General features: G+C 34.4%; 1 protein-coding gene across 8 annotated transcripts in view; it reads right to left on the bottom strand.

The window, feature by feature from the left end:
• The window catches only part of RICTOR (RPTOR independent companion of MTOR complex 2), a 119,212-nt gene that overhangs the window by 36,195 nt on the left and 66,375 nt on the right, over positions 1-16,642 (bottom strand). For all 8 annotated transcript variants that reach the window (XM_042996179.1, XM_042996190.1, XM_042996182.1 and 5 more), the window contains 8 exons: positions 12,644-12,813; positions 8,003-8,070; positions 4,599-4,666; positions 3,501-3,583; positions 2,031-2,118; positions 1,414-1,504; positions 1,239-1,305; positions 1,013-1,093 (listed from right to left, as the gene is read on the bottom strand). In XM_042996179.1, coding sequence (XP_042852113.1) covers positions 1,013-1,093; positions 1,239-1,305; positions 1,414-1,504; positions 2,031-2,118; positions 3,501-3,583; positions 4,599-4,666; positions 8,003-8,070; positions 12,644-12,813 — 716 coding nt within the window. The remainder of the gene's footprint in view (positions 1-1,012; positions 1,094-1,238; positions 1,306-1,413; positions 1,505-2,030; positions 2,119-3,500; positions 3,584-4,598; positions 4,667-8,002; positions 8,071-12,643; positions 12,814-16,642) is intronic.

The following is a 16,642-nucleotide window of genomic DNA, read 5'->3' as shown; positions in this document are numbered from 1 at the left end:
TGCTAAGTGAAATAAGTCAGAGAAAGAAAGATATCATATGTTTTCACTCATATGTGGAATCTGAGAAACTTGACGGAAGACCATGAGAGAAGGGAAGGGAAAAAAATTGTTATAAACAAAGAGGGAGGCAAATCCTAAGAGACTCTTAAATACAGAGAACTGAGGGTTGATGGGGCGAGAGGGGAGTGTGGGGAAAATGGGTAATGGCCATGGAGGAGGGTACTTGTTAGGATGAGCACGGGTGTCGAACGTAAGCGATGAATCATGGGAATCTACTCCCAAAGCTAAGAGCACACTGTATATGCTGCATGTTAGCTAACTCGACACAAGAAATATTTTAAAAATATAATGAATAAAATTCAGGCACTGATTGCCATATTATTTCTACTGCTACCTGATTAAAATATCTACTTTTGTAATTTCTTGCTTATTAGGCAGAATATCTTTCTGAGATACATTAAGATTTATAGGACTCAAAATGTCAGCATCAAAAGTGAGTATAAAAATCAATATTCAGTACTTATTAAAATTTTTTTTATTTTTAATGTTTTTTATTTATTTTTGAGACAGAGAGAGACAGAACATGAGCAGGGGAGGGGCAGAAAGAGAGGGAGACACATAATCTGAAACAGGCTCCAGGCTCCAAGCTGTCAGCACAGAGCACGATGCGGGGCTCGAAGTCACAGACTGTGAGATCATGACCTGAGCCGAAGTCGGACGCTCAACAGACTGAGCCACCCAGGCGTCCCAATATTCAGTACTTTTTAATTTTTACATTTGTTCCATTTATAAAACTAGCCTATACATAAATACACACACACACACACACACACACACACACACACACACACACACGTATAGATAAATACAAGGCATCAAGGCTCTTTGCAATGCAAAGACAAATAAATGAACTTTACTTTTTGAGGTACTACAAAGTAACATTATTAAAATAACCTTTTTATAAATTAAAACAGTAAATGGTATGAAACATAATCAGGAGTTGGGAACTTACCATATGTAGAAGCTCTCCTAAGAGGATGGTAGCTCTAACTGAGATATGGTCATCACTGTTTGTTATCACTTCAACCAAGCCCTTTGAAAATAAGGAAGAAAATATTATAGTTGCAAAACAGTATCTAGGAAGAAATGTATGCATCATATATGCCTGTTGCTCTGAAAGAACTCTGTCAGAGAAAATTTTAAAAAATAAAATAAAGTTAAGGCTTATTAAGTCTTGCCTCTAGAAGTCCATTACGAATAAATGCAGAGAGTATCAGCGCCAAGTAATTATCCATGAGGTCTGGCCTAGAAATAAACACAGCACAGAAACAGTTTTAAATACTGTTCAATATATTACATAATTGAACATAAAAACAGTAACTAATAAATTTGAACTATTTCTCAAAATTCTACCTGGATCTGGCACGATGAGGAAGAATAGTTTTTGCCTCAGCTGCTACAAAGCCATCTGAAAGCCTCCAACTGTCTTGGAATCTGCCTGGATCTAAATAGTTAAAACCAGGTGGTTAGAAAAAAATGAAAAAAATCACCAAAACATATCAGTTAACCATCAGCTAGTCAGGCTATAAATAATGTTTTAAAATGTTAGTTAAATAAATAGACTGAAAAGGCATACAGAAAAAACTGATTTCTTGATGTACACAGATCTAAACTTCTTTCATTTTGGGACTTAGGAGTCATTTGGCTAAAACGAAATGAGAATGAGATAATCTAATCTGAGAATTACATCAGTTTCTTATCTCCTCTCTTCCTTTCAAATTTGTCCATCTTTCTATTAATTTCAACTGTTCATATGCAACAGCTAGGGTCATGGGAAAAAATTTTTAATTTCTTATTTTTAGAAATTTATTTGACATTTTATTTTCATATCAATTCCATGATGATGCAATAAGAAGATGATATTTAATATTTAGTTCACTATTTTGCTTTTAAAGGACTCTGCCTCTATCAGATAAACCATTTAAAAAATTACAATATAGGAACAGATACAAATGTACTTCGATACTTACCTACACTAAGCAGTGCTTCTATGAATTCTTCAGTCACAACAGGTAGAGGAAGACGAAATATATCATAGAGTACTTCAAGCAGACCTCGCTACAAGTGCAAATAAATACAGTCCATTTATTTTTATGCAATGAATCATTTAAATTAAGAAACTAAAAAATTGAAAAAAGATTTTTTTAAATGTCCTATTCAGAGAATAAAATACTGATAAAGACAAAACTACTGTATGTTAGAAAATTACCATATCAGGCCTATATTACACAAGAGATAACTACAGCATGCTTACTATATACACGATTTAATCTTTCCAATAAATCTTTTATTATCCCCATTGTAGTAGATATGGAGAAATAGATTTACAGGTTAAAAGTAATTTGCCCAAGGTCATGGAGCTATCAATACTAAAATCAGGAGTCAAATCTGAGTTGGCCAGACTCCCAAAACCATGTTCTTTCACCATCTGCTAAGTAAGCAGTCAAGTGAATTGCCCTAACCTTTAGCTCCCTGCTTATAGGTCTTTCCATCTACAATCACATCCTTCCATTTCCATTCTAAATGCTTTTCACTTCACATTAAGCAAGGCACCATTGGCTAATATTTTCTAATATTTTTAAACTCCAGGTTTGGTTCAAGTAAAGAAAAACAAGAAAAGGGCAAATTTATTCTTTTGAACACAATTAAAACAAAAACATTTAAGTGGAGAAGGAAGAACCACCAAAGAATTTTTTTCCTCCAATTTCAATTTGTTTTAGCTGTTTAATATAAATTGTCATGCATTAATAATTTAGGAATATATCTAATAAATAAGCATATAAATATTAAACTAATTTTAATCAAAACCACCACTCATACATATTATAAAAACATAAGTTAGAAGGCATAAGATACATAAATACTGTATTTAGTTTTTACTAAATATATTTCTGTACTGCTTGAACCTTTTATGAGAATGCCCTTCCATATTGTTTGCATTTTTTAATGAATAAAGTACAATTGATTTCATATTTTAATCCAGTTTTTAATACAGCCACAGTTCCTAACAACATCAGTATTTCAAATTTTTCACATTATCCTTAGGGTTCAACTAAGCAGTATACATTTATTCATGTATTTGTTTAAAAAATTTTTTTTAATGTTTATTCATTTTTGGAGAGAGAGACAGAGCATTAACAGGGGAGGGGCAGAGACACAGAGGGAGACATAGAATCTGAAGCAGGCTCCAGGCTCCGAGCTATCAGCACAAAGCCCAACACGGGTTAGAACTCAAGAACCATGAGATCATGACCTGAGCTGAAGCTGGACGTTTAACTGAGCCACCCAGGGACCCCTATTCATGTGTTTTTTTAAATGATCTATGATATAGAATAAGGAAAAGGCAACACCTGAAATAGCTTTTTTTTTTTTTTTTTTGAACAAATAATCTCCTCTGTTAAAAGTCTAGGAATGAAACAATTACAGTAACTTTTACCTACCCTTATTTCCATATTTGGTATACAAAGTACTCCAATTAGAGACTGGATCCCAGAGTTTCCAGGTTTGCATAAATTAATAATACCTACAAAGGATAAAAAGGGAAATTACTGATCTGAATTTCAAAAAAAAAATCTATAGTATTCATAATATAAAATCTACAGTATCTTTCCAAATAATTTCCAAAACTGTGCAATTATTTGGTTATCAGAAGTAACATTTCCCTGTTGACTACAGATTATTAGTAACTTTATCATTTAAATTCCTTCTTCTATTTGTTTCATACCCCAAAATGTTCATGAATCTGTCTACTACTCCTGTTTACTGATGACTGGTTTTCAGAAAGTAATACCAGAGAGAGTAAGACAATGTTCTGTCTTTCTTATATAATACCTTCTTAACCTAAAGTGGAGTGAAAAACTTGCTTGGCTTTTGTCTTTTAAAAGTTTAATTCTAAAATTTATTGAATGCACAAAAGGCTGTACCTGACAGACTTCAATTAATCTTTATAGATCAAAATTTTAAGTGAAATAATTGAATCAAACAATTTTAAGCACATTATTATGTCACAAAGGAAGTTATGTGAAGAGCCAATAAACACGGACAAAATATTCAATATTCAGTCATTGGGGAAATCCAAATAACATTCCCAATGAGATACCACTATACACCCATCAGAACGGCTAAAATTAAAGACAACACGAAATGCTGGCAAGGATGCAGAGCAACTGGAACTCTCATACACTGACGATGGGGGTACAAAATGGTGCAAGTATGCTGAGAAAAAGTCTGTCAGTTTCTTACAAAAAAAACTAAACATGCATCCACATTGTGACCCAGCAATTCTGTTTGGGTATTTACCCAGAACAAATGAAAGCTCATGTCCACAGAAAGACTTTTTAATTGCTCTGGTAATCATTAGCACACTGACTTACAAATAGACCATTTTAATAATTTTGTACAAATCCCTCTGACTCTAATAATAATGTATAAAGTTAAGACTGGGTTAACATCTAAATCAGATGATGCAATAGTAATTTAACATATGAAAAAATAATCAAGTTTTTCTTACTGGATGTTAAAGCAGCAGAGTAACTTACCTGCCCATGACCGGAATGTTGCTATGATTCCCATTTTACTGGCTAGAAACCTCGCTTCTCTGTCTTCTCTGTTTGAAAGCGGAGCAGAGACCCAAGAAATTAAATGTTAAAATAAAAAAGTGTGATTCTTTTCTACTGTATCAGAAAAAAACCTATCATTAACACTTAAATGTTCACACAGGAAATAACACATTAAAAAAAAAAAAAGATCTACCTCAAAGAAAATTACCCAATTATATACTGACTCCCGCCCCAATTTAAAATTCCCAACATATTGGTTTAAAATAAGTTATAAATTCCACTTTTTAATTTAGTTCGACTTTTTCTACTCTTTCTGAAAACTATTCTTAGATACCTCATTAACACCTTTAATTGAGCACTAGAGGGGTGCCTGGGTGGCTCAGTCGGTTAAGCGTCCAACTTTGGCTCAGGTCACGATCTTGTGGTTCGTGAGTTCAAGCCCACGTCGGGCTCTGTGCTGACAGGTCAGAGCCTGGAGCCTGTTTCAGATTCTGTGTCTTCCTCTCCCTCTGCCCCTCCCCTGCTCACACTCTGTCTCTGTCTCTCAATAATAAACGTTAAAAAAAAAAAAATTTGAGCACTAAAAGCAGCAACACCCTATTTAATAAGCATCTCTGTCACAAGGCTTAGCAAAGAAAATTACCTTTTACTTTTGCCACATGTAATCCTTTAAGTATTTATTTATTTAACCTCTACTCCTAACATGGGGCTTGAACTCAAGACCCCAAGATTAAGAATCACATGATCTTCCAATGGAGCCAGCCAGGTGCCCCAACGTGTATTCTCTTTACTTGAAACTTCTTGCCCAAATTTATTTGAACATTTCTAACAAGCAAGCCCAACAACCCATATATGCAATGATATTATTAAAAAACTAGATATTAATATCAACAGCTGCTTTCTTCTCTTACAATTGTGTATCCAAACTGTCTCACTTGTTCTTTCCCATACCATAGTTCATGACCACTAATTAGGCAATATAACTATTTACATTCATTATATATTTTCCATGTATGGCTTATGGCCAGTTTCAATACTTAATAGCAATCCTACACTATTTATGCCACCTCAACCCCACCTCTATTCTGTGTCTGTTTTTTTCTGTGCTATCTTTTTTCTTTCCTAATAAAATCCTTAAACAGGTCTGAGAATACAGAAATTGAGAACTTAGAAAGCAAAAACAGAGGGGATTAAAAAAAAGACAGAAAATCAAGTTAAAAGAATGGTGAGTAATCAGAGTCTACAAAAGAGGAATGAAACACTTAACAATAAACACAAACAAGCCACCCTAAGCTTGGCAGCATCAAATAAATGAGAATGCAACAGAAACTGAAATGAGGAGATGAGGTGGTGAAAGAAATGAGAACTGGACAACTATGGGATAAAGCTTCTGGTGCTCCTTCTCTTAAAAATGTTAGTGACAAGGGAGCCTGGATGGCTTTGTTGGTTAAGTGTCTGACTCTTGGTTTCAGCTTAGGTCATGATCTCAGGGTTCCTGAGTTTGAGCTCAGTGTCAGGCTTAGCTAACAGTGCAGACCCTGCTTGGGATCCTCTGTCTCTCTAGGGGATCTGTCTTGGGATCTCTGTCTCTCGAGAGGGAGAGAGAGAGAGAGGGAGAGCAAGAGGGAGAGCGAGCGAGAGAGGGGCCCTGCTCATGCATTCTCTCTCAACAAACAAACAAACAAACAAACATTTAAAAAAATGTGAATGACACACCTATAGTGACTGCCTGGTAATCCATTCTCTAACATATTCAATAAGTTTGTAGTATTTTTTTTAAAAATCACTCATTTCCTTGTTTCCTGGCCATAATGTACCTATACTCTAGGAAATACCCATACTCTAGGAACTTAATGAATATGTAGAACCAAACAGGTAAGGAAGGATTTTGGTGGAATGTACTTTTCCCTCTCCAACTCTAAAAAACACCCAGGCTCATCTCTCATTCATCCTGGTAGACAGAACTCTAAAAACGTCCTCCAACCCCTGAAGATTCTATGCCTTAATCCCTCGACACTGTGAATATGGTATCACTGCCACGTTATGACTAATTTATGTTATACAGCCTGGCAGATCATCTGGTAGGCTTGATCTAATTGGAGAGCTTTCACCAGCTGCTGGTAGAAGAGAAAGTCAGAGAGATTCAAAGTAAAGGGTTCCAGGAATTTTTTTCTGTTTGAAGACAGAGGGAGCCATGTGCCAAAGAAAGAGAGTGGCTTCCAGAAGCTGAGAGTAGGCCCAGCTGACAGCAAGGAAACCGAGAACTCAGTTTTACAATAGCAAGGAAGTAAATTCTGCCAACAACCTGAATGAGCTTGGAAATGGATTTTTCATCAGAATCCCCAGATAAGAGTTGTGCAGACTTATGACCTACTGAGCTATGAGTTAATAAACTGATGTTATTTTAAGCTGTTACATTCATAGTAATTTGTCATGTAGCAATAGAAAGTGTATTTCTCCCATCAAGAAGGACAATGCTAAGTATCATAAGGAAAAGCCAAGAAAGGGGCTAAAAGAATCCCAATCCATAAGGAATAAGGTTTGAGAAGTCTTAGAGAACATCTTTTTTGATTTCTTAGCTCAGGTCATGAAATGTTAGGGTGTGATGAGTCCACAGGGATAGAAGTGATTAAAGATCTAAAACCACTATTTCATAAAAATGAAAAAAAAAATCTCCGTTTCGTAATATTCTAAAACTTAAGAATTTTAAGTTGTACACTATCTATCAAATAAGTGCTTATTTATGTCTGCAATCCAACAATTCTACTAGAAAAACACTTCATAATATATTTATTGTAATTATGCCATCTGCAAAATCTTCACAGATAATACATTAATACATTGATAATACACTGATTCCCTGAATCAATTTACAGTTATCTCAGAATACCTAGTGAACATGTGCTTTTCTCTCCAAAAAAAACTCTGAAAATTACCCTATTTCTAGAAAACAACCTTTTCTCTCTCTCCTTTTATTTCCTTACTAACTTTACTTTCAAAATTCTACAGAGTATATCTTTCTGCTTACTCAGTTTGTTAGGGTAGCTCTTCATTCTATTCCCTTTCGTTTTTCATTCTTTTAGTCTCTCAATGCAATTATGCTAAAAATACATACAAGAGAAAAACAAAGATCTAGGTTTCTACCACAGCCCATCTTATATTTTTTTCATTAAGAGCTTAATTCCAAGTCTTTAAACTTCTCATAGCTTATTTTTAATTTTTTAAACCACAGTTAATTATATTATGAGAACTATAACATAACTCCATGAAACAGGAAATTTATTTAAATTTACATGTTCTGGCTCTACAAACAATCAGGCAAATCTAAAAGCTTTAACAGCAACACACTTCCTTGTAAGTTATTAGGAACCAGTGGTACTTACTTGAGTTGTCCTTCAGCTGTATCTGGACTATGTCTGTAGTGAAAATCGGTATAGGGTGCTAAAATTCGCTAATAAAAATAAAGGAGAAAAAGAAGAAGAAAAATGGTCCTTATTATAAAATGCATTCTTCCTGTAATAAGTTAAAGTTAATTTCACTTATCTATATCTTTGACTGGGTATACTAGTTGAGAGACTTACTTCTCCAAATTCATCATCAAGGAATATACTTGATTTTTTTCATGTACCAATCGAATTTTTTTAACTTTTAAATTGAGGTGTAACATATATATAAAACAGTGCATGAACCATAAATGTAAGGTTTGGTGTATTTTCTCAAACTAAGCACATTCCTATAACTGGCAACAGAGGAAGAAAACATTAGCATCCTTAAAGTCTCCTTATTCCTTCTTTCTACTCAGTCACCACCTACTCCCAGATTATTATCCTGACTTTTAAAACTATGACTTAGTTTTGCTTCTTTTTGAACACTATTAAGTGGTTTTATTTTATAAATTCATTCTTCTTTTCACGCTAGTATAAAAAAATCCCAGTTATTTTGGTATATTGCTCTTGTATTCAGCAATCTTGCTAAACTCACTCATTTTAAACTTTTAACCACTGTATCAGGTTTCCCATCCCTCCCATTGTGCCTCCTGCATTACTGTGGTCTAATTTTTAGTATTAAACAGAATTTAAAATACATAAGACATTATTAAAATGACTTTTTCCAATCGGTATTCTTTTATATTTAGTCACCTGTGCCTTTTCTATCATGCATCATTCCTTCCTACATTTCCTTATTTGTCTTAGATCATTTTCCTTCTGAGGACTCCCCTTACTCTTTCATTCTTTGTGTGTCTCATTTTTTAAACAATAAATATTTATGATCTCATATGGTTTCTGTGAGTCAGGAATCTACTAGAGGCTTAGGTATGCAGTTATGGTTTAGGGTCCCTCACAAGACTGCAGTCAAAATACTGTCAAAACTAGAGTCACCTGAAGACTGTTTCAAGATGGTTCATTCACAATGTGCTAGTTAGTTGGCAACAGAGCTCAGCTCTTCCCACATGTACCTCTCCCCTTGGGCTGTTATAGTGTCTTCCAGACATAAGGGCAAATAATCCAAGAAAGTGTACTGTTTCTTTACATTCTCTTTGGTCTTTTCCTCATTTTTCTTAGCCTCAAACATCTGTATTTTCCCTTTGTTTTTGAAAGACATTTTCTTTGGGTTAGGCTGGCGTTTCTTTCTTTGGGTATTCTAAAGATACCATTTTACCATCTCCTAGTTTCCATGATTTCTGTTGGGAATCAGCTATCAGCTTTTACGTTCCTTTGAAAGTGATGTCTTTTTGTTTTTTCTTTTCCCCCTGGAGCTGCTTTCAAGATTTTTATTTATCTTGGTTTTCAACAATCTTACCATGATGTGCATACATGTTGTTTTCTTCGTATTTCCTTATTTGGAGTTTTCTAAGCTTTGTGAACATGAAGCTTTATCACTTTTAGAAACAAAAGTTCTGGCCACTGTCTCTTTAGATATTTGCTTCTGCTCATTTTCTCTTTCTTCTCTAAAGACAAAGTTCTGTTTTATCACTTTTGTTGTGTTCTGTTCATTTCCTTCTTGTCCCCGCTCTGTGCTTTACCCTGGATATTTTTATTGACTTTTCCTCCAATTTACTAATAATATCTTCTTGTCCAAAATGAATTTTTCATTGAGTTCAGAATTTCAGGTATTCTATTTTTCAGTACGAGAACTTCCATTGAATTCATTTGTATATTCCAATTATCTGGTGAAATTACCCATTATTTCATCTATTTTCTTCCTTCATTTTCCTGAACAAATTACTCATGGTTGTTTTAAAATCTTTTCCCTCTACCTGCACTATCTGGATCACCTGTGGGCATGTTTCTCTTTTGGGTTTTTAGTCATATGGTTGTATCTTTTTGCATGACACTCAAATTAATAAGTGAATGTCAGGCATTGTGAATATTATAAAAGGTCTAAGTGATGTTATCTCAACCAGAGGTGGTTTATCCTTTCCTCTGTTAGGTAGATTAATGGGGGCTGGTGGTGATCATCTTATCACCAACCGAGTTAAATTGAGACTACCTTGTAATTCTGAGACTAAGTATACCTTTGGTTTTCCTATGTTCCTGAAGTATGATCTTCCGGTGCTTTCAACAGAGCTTAGCCACTATTTCTCTCCTCAGCAATAAGAGACTAGGGATCTTTCCTACATATTTCCCAAGTTTTGAACTTAGATCTTTAGCTATCCACCCAGAATGGCTTCAGAATTTGGGAAGTGTCAAGAACAGGAAATCAGCTATGAAAGATCCAATTCTGTCACCTTAGTACCACACAAATGCCAAAAGCTCTTTTGGTTTTCTGATCCCAGCAAAGGCCTACCTGGATTTTCAGGTTCTAATTATATATTAATCAATAAGTGGCCCCAAGAAAAAAAGTAGTTGCGTATAACCAGTGTAAATTCACAACTTTTAGGCCTTCCAACTTTTGCCCACGGCCCCTCCTACAGGCCATCTGCAATTGCATGCACTGGGGGCTGCAGCATATTCCACCATGCTTTCCTCAGGACTGGACATCACAGCCTTTGCCCTGCACAGTCTCGTTTCAGCAAATGTCTAAAGGGGTAAATCAGACGTGGTCTGAGGAATTTTCCTGTTTCTAGGCTTGTCACTCCATACCTGCATGACTGCCAAGTAAGTCTGGTCTTCTACCAGGCCCACGTCATGTTCTTAGCCGTTAGCCTAGGCCCCAAATCTGCAAATGCCCCAAAGGCACCTCTAGGTGCTCAGGGCAACTCTCAAAGAATCTTCCTTGTCTAGAATTTTACTGCTTACACAGCTCTATACTGCTTTAAATATATGACTTTCCTAATTATTCAGCTTTTCTAGTTTCCATAACAGATGCTATGAGCTATCCCATTCTACTCTGAAGTAGGAGTTTAAAAAATACATTTTTTAAAATTTACTATAAAAAAATTACAATTAATTTACCACCCTGATAGACTGTCTATTCTGATAACACTATTATATTAAATCCATACATTTTTCTGTCTGAGGCTAAAACGTATCCCAGATAGTAGAAATAAATGCCAGGGTAAATTTAAAAAGGGATTTTTAAGAGGAGGAAGATTTGGGGCTAACAATAGAGACGGTAGCAATGAAAACAGTTCTTCTGTATGCAGTAAATGGAAATCAAAGTATCAAATTAGAATCACATTTTGTAACATATAATTAATAAAAATGAGGACAATATTCTCTTGGCACACTATATAAGGATGATGAATAATATCCAAGGTAACCAATATTCGTTGAATATTTACTATGTGCTAGGTATTAAATAAAACATTTTATGTACATTAGAATCAACATACATAAAGTACCCAGAAATACTGTGTAACTCATTATAAGCATTACATGAGTGTCGGCTGGTGTTATTACCACTACTATTATTATTATAGTATTTACTGTTCACAATAAATCTTTTGAGTTGAAAACCATGACCTTCATTTTACCTAAGCAAAAATGGGCCCAAGAAAGGCTTATAACTTAGCCAAAGTCATAAATCTAATAGGTCACTGAGCAAAAAAATCAAAACCAGATCTGTATAGTACAAAGTCTATGCTCCAAATTACTATGCTATTCTGGGGAAATCTTGTTAAAGGAAAAAAGAACTAACATTTGTGGTTTTAAATAAGTATATACAAGCAAAGACACCAGTGTACTTAAATGTCTGCCATATTCTTTTGAGGGTTTTTTTTTTTTTCACTTAAGTCTTTGCTAATCTGCTTTACAATTACATAGGAATAATAAACAGGCCTATTATATTACCTTCCTTTACTATAATTGTCTCACCAATGCTAAAATTATAGTTTTTCTACTTGATTAAAAAAAAAAACAGGCTAAACATATCAAAAGTGCTAGTTTATTCCCATTGGACTCCCATTAATAATGAACATATTTGAAATCACTTAACTAAGGAGAATATTGTACTTAAATATGTTAGTTAATTATAGAGGCTGTCACTTTCATAATCTCAAATATTTCTACTAGCCCTAATAAAACCAGACTACAAGATTTAAGACAACTTTCATAAAATAATTTAGACAGATACATCACAGAACAATACATCTTTTATACCTTGCATAATTTCATACCCAAATATTAAATTGTAAAGTATTTTAAAAACAAAGATTCGTACTCTATTTCTTTGAGTTGCTAACAAGTACTTCCAAGTTCAGAGAATTTTAGCATGGGTTAATAAATAAGTAGTATATAATTAGCAGGAGCTATTCACACAACGTACTAAAGTTCTTAAAAAGAAATGGTTCTCTTAAACAAATGTGTATGTAACCTGACTTGTGCTCTAATTTGATTAATAAAGTTTTCACAGATAATAAAAAAAAAAACAACTTCACTTTACATGTTGATGAAATATTCTTGAGAAGACTATTTTCAATTCAGTCCAAACTGAATGAGTTATAAAATACTGCTGGGGATAAGCCAGTCTTCATTAATTTAGGTTTGGTTATTAATGCTGTGCTGCATCTGTTAACTTAAAAATTTCAAAGTATGTACTTAAAGTCGTATCTTAAAACTAGAATAGGATATTAAAGTTCCTACCTCTAATTCTACATCAGCTCGCACATATTGTCGGGTCTTTGGATGATTAAGGAGGTGCAAAATTGTAGTAATGAGGGCCTCATTTATTCGACTTAATTGGCAATCGATCACATTTTTCAAGATGGTGTTTAGTCCACCTCGAAGGGCCACCACCTCTGGATTCTGAAGTGCTAAAATAAAAAAGAAAAACTTAATAAATTTACATAGGAGATAAATAATAAAAAGTAATAAATCGGGGATTTTATTTTGAAACTTAATTTCCTTTCTTACTTGAAAAACTTTCTAGTCAAAGACATTTAAAACATGAATAATATATATCTAATAAGAGTCACTGAATATACCTCCCCAAAACCTGAATTTTTTTAACGTCTCTGAATTGCTTTTTTTGTGTCCTTTGTCCATATTTTACTGGAATAGTTCTTCTTCCATATCAATTGCAAGAAATTATTCAACCAATTTCAAACCTTTTATCTGTTTTGCAATTTAACTTCAGATTTTAAGCTCAGAAACAGCTCCCTTAAAAGATCAGACATTTTCTGATCATGTGCGTACATATGTGTGTTTTAAATGAGTTCATTGACCACCATTTCAGTTTTCAGTCTGTCAGGAAATTGAGTTTTGCATTGATAGCTCAATTTTTTTCAAATGTTTAATCAATTATCCCAGCAGGTTTCCCAACCTGATTTTTATCCTTCTGATATACTAAAATTTTCTATTTACCAGAGTCTGCAACTAAATTCTTTTTCCTTTTTTCTCTCTTAATAATTTAGCTTAATAGCATTTTAAAAAATAAATTAAAAATAAAAACCTTTCCATTCTCTTCCATTTATTGTCTCTCAAAAATGTTTACATGGTCGGATCTCTCCGGTTTATTCTAGCTTAATTTTAGAATTAGGTTTCTTCTATTTTTTCTAAATTGAGGCATAATTACATATAGTAAAATCCACAGATCTTAATGCTATAGTTCAACAAATTTTGAATAATTTTTATTCTCATTACCAACATCCAATCAAGATACACAAATTTCATCATCCTAGAAAGTTCCCTAACACCACCCCTTCCACTACACAGACAACCAATGTTCTCATTTCGACCCATATAGGTTAGTTGTATATTATTGAGAATCAATTGGACAAATTCAAAAGTCAAAAGTAACCCCACACACACACAAGTCTTACATATTTCTTACTAAGTTTATTTGTTATAGACAGTTTTCTTTTCTACTTTGGAAACAGTATCTTTTTCTATTATACTTACTGATTATTGCAGAAACACAAAATAAATCTATCAAATCTATACTGTCACATGTCGCCATTGTATTGAATTACTAAAGTTCTGTTTTTCAACTGATTGAGTTTTCCAGATATATCATCTACAAAGAGTATCTTCTTTCCAACACATAAACTTCATTTATTATTTAAACTTACTAACTTGGCTGAAAGTTTTTAGCAATACAAATTAGGATTTAAAGTTTGTAGTATTTATAGAGATCCACCATTAAAAATAATACAGAATGTTGGGGTGCCTGGGTGGCTCAGTTGGTTAAGCGTCAGACTTCGCTTAGGTCATGACCTCACAGCTTGTGTGTTCAAGCCCTGCATCGGTCTCTGTGCGGACAGCTCAGAGCCTGGATCCTGCTTCAGATTCTGTGTCTCCTCTTTCTACCCTTCCCCTGCTCATGCGTGCGCTTGCTCTCTTACAATAAATATTAAAAAAAATTTTTTTAAAGAATATAGAATGTTGATCTGAGATAAATATTTTAGAATGTAAACAAAGGAGGCTTCTAATTATTTTACTTTATGTATGTGTATAGGTATGTGTGTGTATACGTGTATCTATGTGTATATGTATATAAAATGATAGTTTCATTTAAAAATTGGTAGGTTTCCATATTTTAATACTTTCATTTATATTATACTATGTAAGAACTCTCTCTGTTCCTTGAAACAATTTTTTTAAGACAAAACTACCTGAATGAGTCTTTTTTGGAGGCAATTATTTCATCAAGTACTTTTATGGTTTTTGATCTACTATTTTCTATTTTTAGTTGATTGAAATCCATTCATTTCAAATATACATAAAAATTATCTCATAATTAAAAAGCTCCTATTTTCTTCTTCATTTGTATATTAATCTTTTGTTTCTATGTTTTTCAAACAATAGTGTGTATATGTTTGTGTACCTGTGTATGTTTCTCTTCCAATTAACAGATTTTTTTAATGTTTATTTACTTTGAGAGAGAGAGAGAGAGCGCGAGAGCGAGCAAGAGCACGTGCACGGAAGCAGGGAAGGGGCAGAGATAGAGAATCCCAAGCAGGCTCCGCACTGTCAGTGCAGAGCTGGGGGCAGGGCTCAGATATCACCATCCATGAGATCATGACCTGAGCCAAAATCAAGAGTCCGACACTTAATTGACTGAGCCACTCAGATGCCCCTGACATAGATTGTTTAAATAATTTTTTTCTTTAATTAAGACTCTTCATTGTTGCTTTTCTCCTGCTTACCTTAAAACTGATTTTCTTTCCTTCTTTTTCTATTTCTTGGGCTCACGTACTCATTTTCAATGCTTTTTGCTTAACTATAAAAGCATCTTACAGTAAGTTAACTCTAAGTATAGCTTTCCAAGCATCCCATACACTGACATGTCCAATTTTTATTATTTTAAAAAATGTCATTAATAAGGGAGTGCCTGGGTGGCTCAGGCAGTTGAGCATCAGACTCTCGATTTCAGCTCAGGTCATGATCTCATGGTTCATGGGATCAATGCTGCACTGAGCTCCGAGCTGGCAGTTGCCTGGGATTCTCTCTCTCTCTCTGCCCCTCCCCCAGTTACACACTCTCTCTTAAAATTAAAATAGACCTTTTAAAAAAAGTCCTTAATTTAAAAAAAGTCCTTAATTAAATTTCTGACTGTCTTATTTTTCTTACTTTTATGTTTTTTTGAAAGAGTGTGTGTGCAAGTGGGGGAGGCGCAGAGGAAGAAAGAGAATCTTAAGCAGGCTCCATGCCCACTGTTGAGCACCCCCGAGGCTCGGCTCAACCGCACAACCGTGAGATGACCTGAACCGAAATCAAGAGTCCAACACTTAACTGACTGAGCCACCCAGGGGCCCCCTGACTTTGTCTTTAAATTCACAGGTGTTGTGAACGTATTTCTAAATCTTCAATAATAGGGTCTGATTCTCTTATTTAGTTTAAATTCTGTCATTAATTTATTACACCAAGAGTGAATGTTAACCTATACCAGCTCTAATTTTGGTGGGGAAAAAAATTATCTTACCATTTAAAACTGTATTTTTTGGTTTGAAGTGAGGCTGAACTTTTTTTTTTTTCAATATATGAAATTTATTGTCAAATTGGTTTCCATACAACACCCAGTGCTCATCCCAAAAGGTGCCCTCCTGAATACCCATCACCCACCCTCCCCTCCCTCCCACCCCCCATCAACCCTCAGTTTGTTCTCAGTTGTTAACAGTCTCTTATGCTTTGGCTCTCTCCCACTCCAACCTCTTTTTTTTTTTTTTTTCCTTCCCCTCCCCCATGGGTTTCTGTTAAGTTTCTCAGGATCCACATAAGAGTGAAACCATATGGTATCTGTCTTTCTCTGCATGGCTTATTTCACTTAGCATAACACTCTCCAGTTCCATCCATGTTGCTACAAAGGGCCATATTTCATTCTTTCTCATTGCCACGTAGTACTCCATTGTGTATAGAGACCACAATTTCTTTATCCATTCATCAGTTGATGGACATTTAGGCTCTTTCCATAATTTGGCTATTGTTGAGAGTGCTGCTATAAACATTGGGGTACAAGTGCCCCTATGCATCAGTACTCCTGTATCCCTTGGGTAAATTCCTAGCAGAGGGTGAACTTTTTAAATATGTTGATTAGCCATGTATTTCTTTGAGAATTATTTATTTTTCCTACTGATCTGTATATGAGTAAGTTCTTTGCCAATCATGTCTGTAACATTTCTTTCTTTCTCTCTTCTAGTACTG

Source organism: Panthera tigris, chromosome A1, assembly GCF_018350195.1.
Source record: "Panthera tigris isolate Pti1 chromosome A1, P.tigris_Pti1_mat1.1, whole genome shotgun sequence".
Lineage (NCBI taxonomy): Eukaryota > Metazoa > Chordata > Mammalia > Carnivora > Felidae > Panthera > Panthera tigris.
Note: the sequence above shows the minus strand (reverse complement) of the source record. Positions and strands in the feature narration are given on the sequence as shown.